This window comes from Lepidochelys kempii, chromosome 10 (assembly GCF_965140285.1).
Source record: "Lepidochelys kempii isolate rLepKem1 chromosome 10, rLepKem1.hap1, whole genome shotgun sequence".
Taxonomy (NCBI): domain Eukaryota; kingdom Metazoa; phylum Chordata; order Testudines; family Cheloniidae; genus Lepidochelys; species Lepidochelys kempii.
Genome location: NC_136389.1, coordinates 72,547,801 through 72,564,134, shown reverse-complemented (window position 1 = coordinate 72,564,134; position 16,334 = coordinate 72,547,801). Strand labels below are relative to the sequence as shown.

General features: G+C 42.9%; 1 protein-coding gene across 6 annotated transcripts in view; it reads right to left on the bottom strand.

The window, feature by feature from the left end:
- Window positions 1–7,257: 7,257 nt before the first annotated feature.
- The window catches only part of SV2B (synaptic vesicle glycoprotein 2B), a 102,391-nt gene continuing 93,314 nt past the window's right edge, over window positions 7,258–16,334 (bottom strand). For all 6 annotated transcript variants that reach the window (XM_073304204.1, XM_073304202.1, XM_073304206.2 and 3 more), the window contains 2 exons: window positions 15,120–15,279; window positions 7,258–13,004 (listed from right to left, as the gene is read on the bottom strand). In XM_073304204.1, coding sequence (XP_073160305.1) covers window positions 12,821–13,004; window positions 15,120–15,279 — 344 coding nt within the window. In that variant the 3' untranslated portion in view covers window positions 7,258–12,820. The remainder of the gene's footprint in view (window positions 13,005–15,119; window positions 15,280–16,334) is intronic.

Below are 16,334 nucleotides of genomic sequence, written 5' to 3'. Positions count from 1 at the left end.
CAACACTATACTTACACATAGCAAGAGAAAATCCATGCCCTAAGAGACAAGACAGACAAAGAGAGTATTATTATTTCCTTTTCATAGAAGGGAAACTGAGGCAAAGATAAATTAAGTGACTTGTCCAAGGTTACACAGGGAGTCTGTGCCAGACAGGGAACTGCACTCAGATCTGTTTGTATATGGCCAAAATAAGATTGCCAGAAAGGTTGCCCTGTTTCCTGGTGATATATTGATATTCATATAGACATAACTGTGTCCTGCCATTCTCATTGTTGGTCACTGTGGAGCAGTTTGTTGATAATGGAGTTGTGAGAGGGAAAGGTGCTGCTAGGAAGTTTTCAAAGGTTTTCTGTTCCGCTTGTTGTGAACTTGGAATAAAAAGCATGAAAGTGCTAAATTCAGCACTTGAAGATTTTTGAAACGCCAAGTGCAAGATTCTCTTCTCAGCGTGAAGCAGAAGATTTCAAAGTTAAGAAAGAGCTCCCTCTGGAGAAATATCAGCTCTTTCTGAATTCACACAGGCCCCTTTGGACCTGCTCCAGTTGCTGTCCTGCCTGAGGCGGTTTGTCATAGACAGCAGTTTGATGCCTCATGAAAAATATTGGGCAATTTCATCCCTGGTGCAACTCCCTTCACTTTACTGGGGTTACACTATGCAGGAATGTGGCCAATTCTCTTTCAAGTCAGTTCTGTTTGGATATTGTATATTGACTGGATGTCTGCTTAACTCATTTGTTTTGAAACAAAAATATTTCCAGGAAAACACAGTCTTTTGACTCTCAAAAAGAGACTGTCAGTATAAAATTCATCTGTTGGCATCAGAACTTAAATACCCAAGTGAGAGGTACCTTATAGAGAGAGACAGATTGGTTTAAAAATCTCCCTCCTTCTACTAGATTATTCAAATCAAGAATTTTTAAAACCAAATGTACTTTGCGTCATGCATGCTGGTTATTTCCTCTTTGCATTTAACAGGGCTTTGTCAGTAAAATTAGACTGGTTGGTTTCATTTTGGTTTCTAGTCCGTTTCCCTTTATAGTCATTGCAGGAACTAGCCTAAAACCTTTCTCTGGGGTTGCAACACTAGTGCAGGAACTGTGGAAGGTGGGCCTGATCCAAAGCCAGTTAAAGCTGACAGAAATATTTGTTTTATTTCAGTAGATGTAGGATTAGGCCCTGTTTGAATAAAAACCCTACTTACATTGAAATTTGTTTAAAAAAATAATGTAAAAGGTTTCCATGGCAATTGAGTTTCATTTTTTTAAAAAGACCTTTTTTGTGACGAGATTTAAAATGGGGGCCGAAACTAGTGAATGTTAAACCTGTAGCCATCACACTCATATAACACAGGGGTTCTCAAACGTCATTGCACCGCGACCCCTTTCGGACAACAAAAATGACTACATGACCCCAGGAGGGGGAACCAAAGCCTGGGCCCTGCCACCCCAGGGTGGAGGTGGTGGGCAAAGCCCAGGGCTTCAGCCCCAGGCAGAGGGCCTTTAACCTGAGCCCCGCCACCCGGGGCTGAAGCCCTCAGTCTTCAGCGTTGGTCTTGGGTGGCGGGGCTTGGGCGGTGGCCCCAGGCCCCAGCAAGTCTAACGCCAGCCCTGGCAACCCCATTAAAACAGGGGTCGCGACCCACTTTGGGGTCCTGACCCACAGTTTGAGACCAGCTGCTCTAACGCATTGGTATGTGTGTTACAGCTCCTACTCAGGGCCCAGTCTGCAGGGAATATGAATCTGTTACAGCCTTTAGCTAGCAATCAGTGGCTCTTTAGCTCAGATGGTAGTAGCTTGTGTTTCTTGTTTGTTTGATTGTTTTAAAGTTCTGGAGGCCCCCAGTTCAATCCCTGGTATGTTGGCCAAGACAGGGAAAGTCACAATAATAAGTCTGTGTTGTCTCAGGCCAAAGGTTAGGAGCAGCTCAGGTTACATGGGGTTGAGCGGTTGTGAAATAAAACTCCTGTTTTGTTGTTTTTTCCGTGTAACTCTCCTTTCTAACAGGGGAGAGGAGAAATGCAGGTGATAGATGAAAGGGACATAGATTGTAAACACAATGCTTTTCTATCTCTTTAAAATTCAGTCATAGTCAAGAACAATGATTGTGTGGCAGCTTCCTATTCAACATTGCTACTGATTTGACCCAAGGGAACTTAGAGCCGTACTTGCTAAGCTGACAGAGCTGTGATAGCACATTCAATTCTTGTGCCTCGCCCAAACAGCCCTTGGGGATGTCTTGGCAAATGGAATTTGTTATTGTGGTTGGATTGTTGCTCAGAGCTGCAGATCAGCTTGCTGCATTCACAAGCACAACTTTGGTTACTGAACCAATGGAGACACCTTGGCTCTAGAGGGGAAATTATGTGGGCACTGAAAGAAAAATCACCCCTCAAAAGCCAAAAATTCCTTAGGCAGATCCTGCACCTCCCACAGGAAAACCTAGAAGGCAAGATGGAGAAAGCTCCCTGTTGAATCTCCTGTGGATTTCCCAGCAAATTCTTCCATCAGCATAGAGGTGGGCCCAGCATGGAAGAAGCTGGACATTTACCTAATCAAATACCACTGATCCCTTGAGATCCGGGTGGTTCTCAGGGCTTCTGACCAGGGTTATCTAGTTACCTGAGCTTCTGAACTGCCCCTGCCCAATGAGGTCTCTTCCCAGTCATCATAGCTCCTGTGAGCTGGGGAGAACGTGGCTTACCCAGTGGGTATTACCTCATGGAGCTCTCCCTTAAGGGGACGTTCGAAAGTATGGAGGAAATCTGCTCAGGAGTTAATACTGTCATTGATAATTTCACCATGAGACCAAGGGCATGACGGGTGTTCAGAGACAGGGGAAGCTGTATAGGGATGATGAGACCTATAGGGCATGATCTGGCCTCCTGGGCTGAATCCTTCTGCCTCTGTTATGCCACTTAGTATGGCTGCAAGTCCCATTATTTCCCTCCCACAACCCACTTCTCTGTGAGCGTACACGTACACACACACACACATCCTTTGTGGCTGGTGGGAGCGTGAGATTCATCCTGCCAAGATGGGTGTTTGAGGGTGAGTCACAAAGGAAAAATGGAACAGAGGAGGAAAAGAGATGAACCAGTTAAAGAGAATAATCAAAAGAGTAATGGACAAAACTCCTCCTACTGGTTTCCTCTGCAAGCCTAGGACAGCAACATTAACTCCACCAGTAGTGACAGGTTTCAGAGTAGCAGCTGTGTTAGCCTGTATCCGCAAAAAGAAAAGGAGGACTTGTGGCACCTTAGAGACTAACAAATTTATTTGAGCATAAGCTTTCCAATGAAGTGAGCTGTAGCTCACGAAAGCTTATGCTCAAATAAATTTGTTAGTCTCTAGGGTGCCACAAGTACTCCTTTTCTTTCCACCAGTAGGTTACCCTTCTCAGCCTGTAGGGGAGGGACTATCCCCTGAGATTTTTGTTCCATCCTAATTCCATCCTTCCATGTTAAACGATATTGGCATATTTCTAACTTTTTCTTCTGTTTATACAGTGCCTAGCACAATGAGGTCCTGTCCCATGACTAGAGGTCCTGGGAGCTATCACAATACATCTAAGAAGACGACGATTTTTCTCTGATCTTTGTAGGCCAGCAGAAGTCTATTTTGTATGTACATGCTGCCATCTAGTGGTACCAAAGAGACTTAAGTTATTTCAGAGGCAAGATGGGGAAGAATCTGAGAGAAAATCAGCAGAGACAAAATGCAATTAAAGTCTGTAACTGTTTAGCCCATGTGTGTATGTGTGTACAAATACATATGGTCTTTATTTACTATAACAGGCCAAGCAGGTGCTACAGAATAAAATGTTCTCCAGTTCAGTTATAACTTTTGAGATGTGAGTAGTAATTGGTTAATTTTTACACTGTGCTTTAAAAATGTAAACTGCTATGTAAATATTGTTATGCTCATAATGTGTTATGGTATGCTGCTGTAAATCCACTCAGTGCATTGAAGGTGGCAGAAAAAGTGCTTCTGTTGCAAATCATTTAATCAGTTCTTCTTTTGTGGTAGACATCTGCTCACTAGGAACTGCACTGAGAAATACAAACTCATTTCCTATAGACCCCCTGAGCAGCCCTCACATGGCAAGGATTTTTATTGCTACCAAATTGGGCTCAATTTCAGCCAACAACTTCAAAATCAAGGACTCTGTCTCCTATTGCAAATTCTCTGAGCCAACCATTCTCCCTTTCCAGCTTTTTAAACAGAAAGAAACTCAAAATTGCAAAATTTGGAAGCTGGTCTCAACTTTGAAAGTTCCATATTAGAGGGGTGTTAAGATCCAAGGCCACTAATAACAAAGGGACTGCTTCCCAATAATCTTGATCCAGATTTAGTTTCAGACCACCTCACAGTTCAGGTATATGGTTTAGACCTACCCCCGATTTTAATAGTTGGTAAAAATGATTCAGTTTCACTGCTATTTCTTTCTCCAAAGCTTCTGTGACAGTCACACTTTGGGTGAGGTGCCACAGTGAAAACATCTGAGACATTTGTGTCATTTCTTGGTGATTAATGAGAATCTCAGCCTGTTTTAAAATAGGAGGCACTTTCTAGCCACTAAGTGAGAAGCCGGAGAAGGTCAGATGATGGTAGCAATATGTACAGAGCCTGTGTCAAATCTGTCTACAAATTCAAATATGGGATTTTCCTACTTACTGAGATTTCTTCCGTATGCAGAATGTCAAATAGCCTGCAGTAAGGACCACTTTAAAGCATCTCCAAGGCTTCCAGTGCAAATCTGTTTGGCCTTTATTTAAAGACCCGCCTCTGGTAGGCAAATGTTTTTGATGGTAGCTGCTAATGCACAATCCCCTGTATAAATAAAGAATACACATAAGGGGCTTATCAACTGTTGACTCCATAACTCTGCACCCTACCTGCAGGCACAGTTATTGTAGAATATACCGAGGGTGCCTTCCAGCTGAGACCTGCTTAGTTCAGTCCCTAACAGCTCACTTAGAAAAATGCTCACTTTGGTTCACCCCGTAGAACTGCAGTCCACTGGAAGGCTGAGGGACCTGGGTAAGTCTCAGATTAGGGAAGTTGTCCTACCAATGGAGCTGGAGCTACCTCTTTGTTTCATTTATTCCAGTTGCAATGTGTTATGTTTCTTTGTCCTTGAACGTTTCTCTGATTCGCTTTAGGTTGTTGCGCCTGTTCTGTAGATAGAGAACTTGAGCACTGATTGTAGCATCTTTCAGCAAACTAAATTCATTAGCACCACATCAGAGATGGGTCAAAGTCAAACCCTGGGTGCAAGCCCTTCTAAACCTCACTGAAGTTTATGTCCAGAACTGAACTTTGTGCGGCAGGCCCGGCATTCCATCCTATATAGTAGATATAGCTTGAATCTGTGTCTGAGCCCCACTTATTTTTCAGACTTCCTGCTCTGATCTCCATGTGGATGATATATCCATGCTTCCTTGTGCATAATTGTTGTTCCTTGTAGCATATGTTCTTTTAATTTGACTGTAAGTACCTCTACCGTTAGGGGGCTGTGTGATGAATAATAAATGTACATGGCTACAATGTTTGTGTACACATATATACTATGTGCTAGTCTGTCTACAGCTCTGTGTCCTGCTGTCTGTCAATCTGGCCTCCCTTTTTGCACAGAAAGCCATGAATTGAGTCTGAAAATGCCACTTAGATGTCTACGTACCTGATTTTCAAGCACAGTTAAATATTTAGATATCTGCATGTCCTAAACCATGTCTACACATAATTACAGGTGGAAAATATGGATGACTCCATGGTGATATAGCTTTGTTTTAGATTGGTGGTTGTGATGTTATCTCATTAAAATATGACCATGTAGATCATTGTTGCTACCACTGTTATATAATTGCAACAAATCTTGTACAAAGGGGGTCAAGTAAGGTGTCAATCGAAAAGTTATGATTTGCTGAATATGATTATGCTGTTTGTATGCATGTATCATTTTTGTATTTGAAGTTCTGAGTATTGGCTTTATACCTGTATTTCAAATATGTTTGCTCCTGGGTAGCACCCACAAGGTATTTAGCCTGCACATCTTGAAGGGACTATTCAAGTTAAATGGCTCATCAAGGAACACTTAACTCACAATGGACCATGGGATATGCCTATCTACACTTAATGGACTTGCCTGTGAACATTTCATTTGGAATATAGGTAATGTCTTCTGCTGTGACCAAGCGAAATCAGGCATGGACATGTTACTTGCCCATGTGACCCCAAACACCATCTGCTACCTGTAATTTTGCACAGTGAGTTTCTCTTCACCTGAGAGAAACTATAAGAGGCCCTGGAAACATCTCCATTTGCCTCTTCCCTTCTCAAACCTCTGGACTAAGGACTATATTAATGGGAGCATTCTAACTAAGGGACTGAGGACCTTCCAGTGATTTGGAAGCACCAGAGACTTAACAAGCCAGCAGTTTATTCCATCACTGCTACAAGCCTGATCCAAGAACTTTGCAATTGTGGTACATATCTGATTCCTTTAACCAATTTTGACTCTCACCTTCCTTCCTTCCTTCCTTCCTTCTTTATTTTCTTTTTATAAATAAACCTTTAGATTTTAGATACTAAAGGACTGGCAACAGCGTGATTATTGGGTAAGAACTGAGTTGTATATTGACCTGGGTATGTGGATCGGAAGAACCCTTTTGTTTGATGAAATTGGTTTTAAACAACCACTCATATTTAAGTCTAGTGTTTGGGTGTTGAATCCAGGACTGGAATGCCTAAGGAGACTGCTTTTCTGACTTCTTGTTAGCCAGTGCGGTGAGACAGAAGTTTACTTTTGTTGCTGGTTTGGTATATCTTATGGGATAATAACCACCACTTTTGGTGTGTGTCCTGCTGTGTTTCTCGGCAGTTTGTCCTGAATTTGGTATTCTCAGTTGTGACCCACTGAGTCACGGTGACAGTGGTACTAGCTTATAAAGAGAAATGTTTATTTATGAAGTCTTTTCTTACAATAAGACACAATTTTGCTGTGTCTGGAGGTCATTGTTTTTCTTGGGTGCCCTCTCCATCGGTTGCTTTCAAGACACGAGGTTTTCTGTACAGTACGTTAGAAAATATCAGACCTGACAAAACAGTGGTAGGAATGAGACTTAATCAAGTTGGCAGGGAGGATACAGGTATCCTACATACAATGAAGACCCTTATTTTTGAGGTGAACGGTCAGCAGCTACAGCCCTAGTAGAAGAAGGTGAGCTATACATTGAAGCATGGACACGGCAAGAATTTGTTTTATTTCTTCCAGATTTTAATGTGACAGAACAAAAACAAAGTCCATTGCTATGACTCCATTTTCCAGTGACAGTCAGACATGGATCAAACCAACATTTTTTAAAAAATAAAGAAAAGAAACCAAGGAAATGGAATTGGCCATTTCACACATACAGAGTCAGCTGAGAGAACATCTACACGAAACATTCCATTAAATGTACCACACTGGATATTTATTTACAGTGAAACATACAATGCATACAAGTTTAGAGAGCTCTAGAATAACATACAGCAAAGAAGTTATGGGGGTTTGGTTTGGTTTTGTTTGTCTCACTCTTCCTGGTTTGTTTCCCCCCTAAAAGCAGCCTTTGCTGATACAGTGGTGAGCATGTAAGAGAGAGATTTGCCAGTACACATGGAGCATGGGGTTCTGTTACACATTGGCCTGAACACCCCGTGTGTGTGTCTTCTGGAAAGTAAATTCCATTACTAAAAATCTGAGCACTTGTCCCCAAATAGAATCCCATGATCAGATCTGGCTCCATCCTATCTCTGTAATGGATCCCCAGATCTGATCACTACCAACTTAGAAGAAGTTTGGATCTAGCTCCAGATTTTGGATCTGTGGCTCATGTTTCAGTAATAATATTATGACAGGTTCATATATTGCCTTTTTAAAGTCTCAGAGAGCGGTCCTGAATTACAGCTGACAGTATACAGAGAGAGAGGTCACCTCGCCCTCTGCCAAACTGTGGCCACCACTGGGGTTGAATGAGGCAGTTCTAAGCAAGAGGAAGCTCTGCACAGCTAAGGTAAAGAAAGGGATGGAGAGTATTCTATTCAATTAAAGCAACAGGGAACTTAGGGAGGCAGTATGTAATTCTCCATATTAGAATGGGGCCAGGATGCTCAGACTAGCATCCTCCAGTAAGTGCCATGGCATCTTTATTCTAATAAGATGAAGAACAGCACAAATAGTAATCCTTTGCACTTCTCTGGTACCTCCCACCTGAGGATCTCAGCATGCTTACAAACACTAATGGATCAAGACTCAGGATGCCCCTGTGTTGCCAGTGAGTCTCATCAACTCCACTCTACAGTTAGGAAAAGTCAGCACAGAGGGCCAGATTGTACCCCCTAGAGTCATCCATAGAAGGGATTCTCTACATGCTTCGCTTCTCCTGGCCAAGTGGTAGGGCATGTGTCTCACCCATTATGCCCTGGACTGTGTGAATGGAGAGAGCCAGATGGGCCTTTGGCTGATCCTTGGAGATCCATGGAGTTTGAGGCAGAACCCCCCCTTCATTATGTATTCCTATTGCCTGTGGTAAGGCTAGATGTTCATACTGGCCCTTTTGGCCTTAAAGTCTATGAAATCTAACTGCTTTGGGGAGCGAATACTCAGTGAAAAGGAAGCTCACTAAGAGGGCTTCCTATAGCCAGGAACCAGTCCCCGCTGTGGATGGTCCAGTGTATCCAGGACATTCTAAGACTAGAGATGACCTTTAACTGTAGCAAATACCAGAAATAGGCAGGTAAAATATTGGTCTTGTCTGAGAAATTACATATGGAAAAGATTTAACAGTAGAGATGGGCCCAGTCCACACAATTTGGATCCAAATCAGAACTTTCCCAACATACAGGGCTGTTGGGATCCACGGTTTTGATTCTGAAAAGGAGTTGGCAGCAGCTCAAAATTCAGATCTGTTTCCAAACATTCCCAAAGTTCAGCATACGCGCAGATCCAGCATTTTGGTTTGGCCCCAAGTCTAATTAAAAACTACAAGGCAGTAAGGTGAGGATAAAATCACTGGATGGTTGGGTGCAGCTTTACAGGGAGATAATTGGGCTGCAGGTGAACAAAAAACAGGATGTGCTGAGGGTGTATTTAGGGATTTGACAGATCTCTGTAATAAGAACAAACAAGGCTTTATTTCCCCATGCTACAGTCTTTGTTATATCCCTAGCATTGTATCATCCCTTCTCAGACTATTGTGATATTAGTGATCAGATGCAGTGTGTGTCTAAGCTTTCACGTTAGAATTGGGCTGGTGAACTCCTCATCCAAAGTTCACAGACAAGAACTGTACCATCCATCAAGATACAAGGGCAGCATCCTGTGCACCTCTGAGTGATTGATTCATAGTCATTAGAGAGGCAACAGGCATTTTATATCATCTAGCTGATGTCCCTGGCTAGTGTAAGCCTGATACCCACTGTCTACTGCTTAGTATTTTGTCCCCACAAACCTATGGAATCCAAACTTCCATCATGCAGACTCTGGGGAAGATTAATCCCCGGAAGAAGAAAGGCTTCTAAAGTTTCAGTGACCATCTCCTACTTCCCCATTTCCAATAACTGAAGCTCTCAGTTTCCACCTCCTCAGGAGGGAATTGATGGGTTTTTCAATATAAACACTGTGGCTACAGTCATTGTACAAAGTCAGTGCAGAACACAATTGGGTCAGGTTAGTACTTTTGAATGTCCCAGCACTACATACTTACCTGACTAACAATGCCTAGTAAAATAAATAGAGATGAACTCGACATCACAGAGTGATGCAATACAATCACCCAGAACATGAAACATTCTCCCTAAGTACACCGAGACAAATGGAGTGAGTCGCCCTATAGTGGTTTAATCACAAGGAAGTCTGTGATCTCTTCAGTGCTGAAGTACATGTCTACCTCCAGCAGTGGGCAAGGATGGGATGTTTTTTAGGGAACGCTGCTTTCTCGGACACAATCTTCAGCAGCAGAGAAGGGGTTAAGGAGGTGCCCGTGTACTGCTGCCATATTTAAAAGGACATAGCAGCATTAGCTTCAGTCTTTCCGAGGGAACGGGTGCTGCGCATGAAGAAAGCTGGATCTAGCCCTTTCGAAGACTAGTAGAGAAGGGTTCAAAGCTATCTGTAAGCTGAAGACACGAGGCATAAGAAGCCTAGAATTATTACAGCAGCTCATGATTTTATTACTTTCATAAACCTCAACCTAAATCTGAAAAATCCATAGCCAGTTGTAACCTGGGAGTTTCACAATTATATACTGCAATTTCCTTGCTTGAGCTGACCACAGAACAGTGAAACCCAATGGAGATTTAGTGTCAGGGCCAAGAAGTCACAGAAACATTTGCTTCCCATGATTTACATATATCTGTATACTTCTACTGTAGAAAATATACTCCTTACAGTGGTGCCATGAATGAATCCCGCAGCTATCAGGGGACAATATTAATGTGAGTTACTGCTTATATATAACTGCCTCTGTGAAGCAGAGGAGTTAGACTTTAAAGTCTTTAACCCCAGGTATAGGGGATTCAGAGTGGCCATTTTCCTATTCTTAAAGGCAGGGGACCCAGTGGGGAGATCAATATGGCTTTTGGAGGTCATGAAAGAGGAGAGGGAGGACGTGGACAAGGCAGTTCAACTCAGTGGGTGGATGGGGAAAAAGGCAAAACAAAGAGCAAGCGATCCCCATAACTCCAAAATCCAATCAGCATGTGAGTTTCTAGTGATCTGTTAGCCAAATTAGTGATCATCCCTAGTAGTTTCTGTATAGTAAGATGCATTATGTTATGGTAACTGTGGCATTATAACTCATTTCACTGCTGCCTTGTTGGTAAAGGGGAAATCCTTGTGGATTTTGTCAATTTTCAGCTTGGATTCAAATGTGAACCAGTGATTTTTAAAAGCACAAATGGGAACCTTGATTTTCCTTTGCACTGTGCCACTTCTCCATCAAACTTGACAGTGGCAATAGTACCAAACAGCTTTTTATGTCACAAACTGTCATAAGTGACACAAATTTCCCATGACTCATCTGGTCCCATTAGATGCCAGCCCGCCTCTGTGCCTGCTAATGGTCTGATTAGCATTATCTGTATTGTTATGAGCAGCGGAAGATTTATTTTTTTGCCTTTCATTCTTGCTTCCAAAATATATATATATCCAAAAATGCAACTGAACGTGTACAGTAGAACCTCAGAGTTACGAACATCTGGGGAACGGGCATTGAACACGTTATGTTGTCCTTTCAAACATTTACAACTGAACGTTGACTTAATACAGCTTTGAAACTTTACTATGCAGAAGAAAAATGCTGCTTTTAACCACCTTAATTTAAATGAAACGTGCCCTTACCATGTCAAATCTTTTTTTTAAACTTTCCCTTTTTTTTTTTTTTAGTAGTTTACATTTAACAACAGAACAGTACTGTACTGTAGTGGCATTTTTTTATCTCTGCTTCCTGAGGGCGTACTTCCGGTTCCAAATGAGGTGTATGGTTGACCAGTCAGTTTGTAACTCTGGTGTTCATAACTCTGAGGTTCTACTGTATCACTTTGTGTCTAGTTGTGTGGCAAAGCCAAAGTCATATCATGAGGAATCATAGGAATTCCAAGAATGATCTTTACAGAATTTAAAACTTCATTATCCCACTTAACAGACAATTAAATGTACTGTACAATGAAAGTTTGCTAAGTGCATTCTCTAGACATCAGGTTAAAAAGCTATAAATAATTGTGCTTACAGTGCTTCAATAAGACCCAAATCTATAGGAAACTCACACATCATTTTCCTTAACTAATATGGCTAAAATGCTGGTAAATTCTAGTAGTTACCATCCTCTAGACTTTAAACAAAAATTGTCCCCTATTTACACCGCATAATATATACACATTTGGTTTGCAGAATCCCCAACATCATGCCAATTTCTCTTAAACAGAACTAGGCAGAAAAAAAATCCTATTATACAAATATCCTAAAATCAACACCATTAAAGAACTGTTAACTAGACAAGAATAACGTCTCTTCCTAGGGATTGCTCTGGATGTCTTGGGTTAGTGGGACTGGTTTTTAGTTTTGTTTTAGTTTTAGATTCTTCTTGGTGAGAACAATATAGAGATTTAAAATTAGAAATTGAAATAGGATATATTTTTATTTTTAAAAAATCTAGGCTCAAGAACATGACTAGTGATGCTGGGTGCCCAACTAGAGATAATATAAAGGGGTCTGATTTTCAGAAAGCACTGAGCACTTACCCTCTAAAAATCAGGCCCCTGAAAGGTGTCTCAAATTGGGCCCCCCAAAATCAAGATATTCCATATTACTAGTCATTTTTGGAAATCTTGACCCCCAAAGCTAGACCTAACCTCAGCAGAGTTGGTTTGTTAACTATCTTCCAGTTCTTTTGCAAGCCAAGACAGCTTGTAAATGCAGATGTTTTCTTGCAACTCATCCAGGGCATATAAGGGTTTGAATCTGTTCTCCCCCTTGATTCCTGCACACACAATGCTGCTGTTAATATTTGTGTCAGTTATGCCCATGCATGCATGGGAAGGACAGATCCTCAGTCTCTCCCCAGTGTGGGTTGGATCTAAAGCAAATGAGCAAAGTGCTGCAGTGTGTATGTACCCTGGTTGCAAAGAGCCAATCATGGATGGGAAATGGTCTTAAATTAGGGGTTGTTTTCCCCCCTCCCCATATCTGAGGTATCCGCAGAAAAGGATAAATGGACATTTTGATTTTTCTAGACATGGCTCTTTTTTGTAGCTCTTCTTCATTTCCCTGCTGCCCAACTTCTCACATCAGGACCTGTTCTCGAGTCTCTGGTAGCCTCAGGGCTAGCAGTCCTCCTGCAACCAGCGCAGAGGAGGCCAGAAGGATGGGAACCACTTTGGTTATCCCGACAAAGGAGGCAAAGATAGAGTTCCCCAGGATGGCACCAACCTTGCAGAGACCGTTGAGGATGCCAAAGGCTGTTGATCTGCAGGAGAGGAAGAGCAGAAAGTGGTGATTAGGAGTCAGACAGGGACTGCGGGTTATTTGGTTGGTTCCACCATTGGTAAAGGAGAGTTGTGTCATTGCACGACTCCTCTAATACTAGCAGCTCCTATTCTAATTATAGGATGATGCAGCAGGTACTGCTGTCATCCAGTGTGGTAATGGTTACGCTCTTAATGAAGATTGGTTTGAGCGATGGAAGTTAATGGAACCTCATGCATCAGAGCACATGCTGTTCGCCAGCAATTGTCAACAAAGAATTTCCCCATCCCCACAAGTGCAGACTTGAACATTTACTCAGGTGCATGTCATGGAGCGTCCAACTTCCTTTGAAAAATCAGATACTGACCACTGCTGGCATGAGGATGGCAGGCTGAGTAGACCAACAGTCTGATCTGATATGCAGAGTCTATGCTCCCAGCAAGTAACTGGAGCCAGACTGAATGAATGCCCCTGAGCTTTTTTGCGGGGGAAAGGCAGGGTATATTTGGGAGCCTTTATTTATTTCCACACCACCATCTCTTGGAGTTCACACAATGCTTAATTTGTGCCTCAGCTGAGCCCCAGCACCACTAGGCTTGGCAGTTCAGAGCCCCGGCACCTCTGGGCTTGGCAGTTCAGAGCCCCGGCACCTCTGGACCTGGCAGTTCAGAGCCCCGGCACCTCTGGGCTTGGCAGTTCAGAGCCCCGGCACCTCTGGGCTTGGCAGTTCAGAGCCCCGGCACCTCTGGGCTTGGCAGTTCAGAGCCCCGGCACCTCTGGGCTTGGCAGTTCAGAGCCCCGGCACCTCTGGGCTTGGCAGTTCAGAGCCCCGGCACCTCTGGGCTTGGCAGTTCAGAGCCCCAGCACCTCTGGGCCTGGCAGTTCAGAGCCCCAGCACCTCTGGGCTTGGCAGTTCAGAGCCCCGGCACCTCTGGGCTTGCTGCAATACTTATGAAAGTAAAAAAGTTACTTGAGCCCTGGCACCTCTTTCATTACAAATAAACCACCAAGTTCACGTCATGGATAAATGTTTGGTTGTGGACATAAAGCGATGAGCACAGCTTACTCTAGAGCTTATCAAAGCCACTCCAAGTGCTGGTTAGAGTGAGTAACTTCTGGAGAGTCAGAGTGCTCCCACACACCCTGATTCACCCAGCAGCTGAGCCCACTGCTGTCACAGTGCAGTCCCAGTACTTCCCTCACAGCCGTCATCAATAGACTGAAAAGGGCAGAAGAGACTTGTCACTATCCTGATGTAGACAGGCTCTTCTCTCAAAAACTCACTCCTGAAACCTGAATACGGTGCCACATCTCCCAAATCCACATCTTTATGGGAAGCTAAAATAATCAGGAGTGGTACACTGTGACAAGAAACTGGAGGACACATTTCCAAAGGGGCTTCAACCTGTCCTCTAATCACATGCATGCAATTGACAGAGTCTTCATATACAAGTTCTGTCTGTGCGTAATTTACACTTGCCTGTGCAAATACATGTACGCAAGTTATATTACATGTACAATAAGGCTAGTGAATAGAGCTGGGCACAGTTTTTTGGAAAACAGTTTATTTGATAGAAAATGCAGTTTTGGTCAACTGGAAAAGATTTGTGAATTTGACACAGATCATTTTGGCCATTCACAAAACAGCCAGAGGAAGAGGAGGTAGGGTTGCTACTACCACTCCCCTGATCTGCATCTCCACATCACCTTGAACCCAGTGGGTAGGGCACTTACCAGAGATGTAGGAGACCCACTTTCAAATCCTACCCACCTACCCTGGAACAGACCCCAAATGGGCTTTACTTTGATTCACTCACAGTGCTGAAAATCTTTAGATTCATTTAAACCCAAACTGTTTAGGGGTTTTCTGATTCTTTTTTTTTTTCCAGAACGGCCACCAAACCAACAAATCAGTTATTTGCCCACTTCTACTTCTGAATACCTGTGCTGATCAAAGGTAGCCACAGAAGTAGTAGGACCTCTGAGATTTTAAAAAACAACAAACCCTTCCATCGCATACATTTTAACTCAATAACGGGTTCTTAAGATGTGAGAGTGGCTGTGCCTGAAGTCAGAGAATAGAAATCAAAGAGAAGAATATTCTAAGCATAGTTACCTTTTACTGGTGGGATAGAGCTCCACAGTGATCACATCCAGGGCATTCCAGGCAGCAATGCTGGTCCCACAGAACAGACACTGCAAGCCAATCATCGCAGACTCACTATTGCCAAAGAACAGAAAGAAGCAGCACACTGCAGAAATCAGCATCGAGCCACCTGCCAGGGAAGTAAGGAGAGAAAGCTTGGCATCATTCTCTTGGCATCTCTGGGCAGCCAAATCCACCATTAATAAGAAGTGTCTTCAGATGATGGATTTTCTCCCTAGAGATGAGTGATCTCCACAAGACTCAGCTCAGCACCCAAATGATGCTGTCTAGCTCTTTGGGGCCAGGAAACAGGCTGGAAATCTGGTACTAGGCTGATGTCACCAATAGTCTCACCCTGCAGATATCACACACATGGGTTCTTTCGTGTGGTATTGCAGAGTTCCAGCTGGACCCAGGATGAGCAGAGGCAAGTCAACATGAACACTGATGAATGGGAAGAGTTGTCTGAAGGTTGTTGAAGCTGAAAAATGGTTTGAGTTTTGGGTGAGGAGTTAGGGCAGTTTATATGGCATTCAAATCACCTGGCTCATCAGTAATCTCAGGATTAATTTGCAGTCAATGGTATAAAGCACTTGGGGTCTCCCTTAATTATAAAGATGTTATTTAACTGCCTGGCACATTTTCATAGGGGCTCTAATTTTATGCACAAGCCCAAGGGAGAAAGTGAGAACATTCATCGTTCATTAGCCTCAATGATATAGTGGCTACACTGTTAATATCTGCAAGAGCTAGCTGGGAATTTTCCCTTAGGATGATTTTCCAGTGTTTCTATTTCCTGTCAGGAAAACCAAAACCAAGTATTTTGTTTTGGGTCAGTTTGACTGAATCAAAATATTTTGGATTGTTGAACTGACACTAAATGTTTCATTTTAGATCAGTTCAACATAAAACTAAATTACCTTGTTGTGGCACATTGCCTCATGGGAATCGTAGTTTGGGTCCCCTTTCTTTCCTATGGGCTGAGCCTGGCCAGACTACATGTCCCAAAATGCAACACAGTCATTCCTCTGACTAAGTGACATGGTGCATCATGAGAGTCACATAACTTCGGGTATATCATAAGAGATGTAGGTCAGGGAGCATAGCCCATGGGGGATAATAGGGGCTTCAGGCAACCTGAACTAAAGCTCCCATGAAGCAATGTACCACTACAGGGAAATGCAG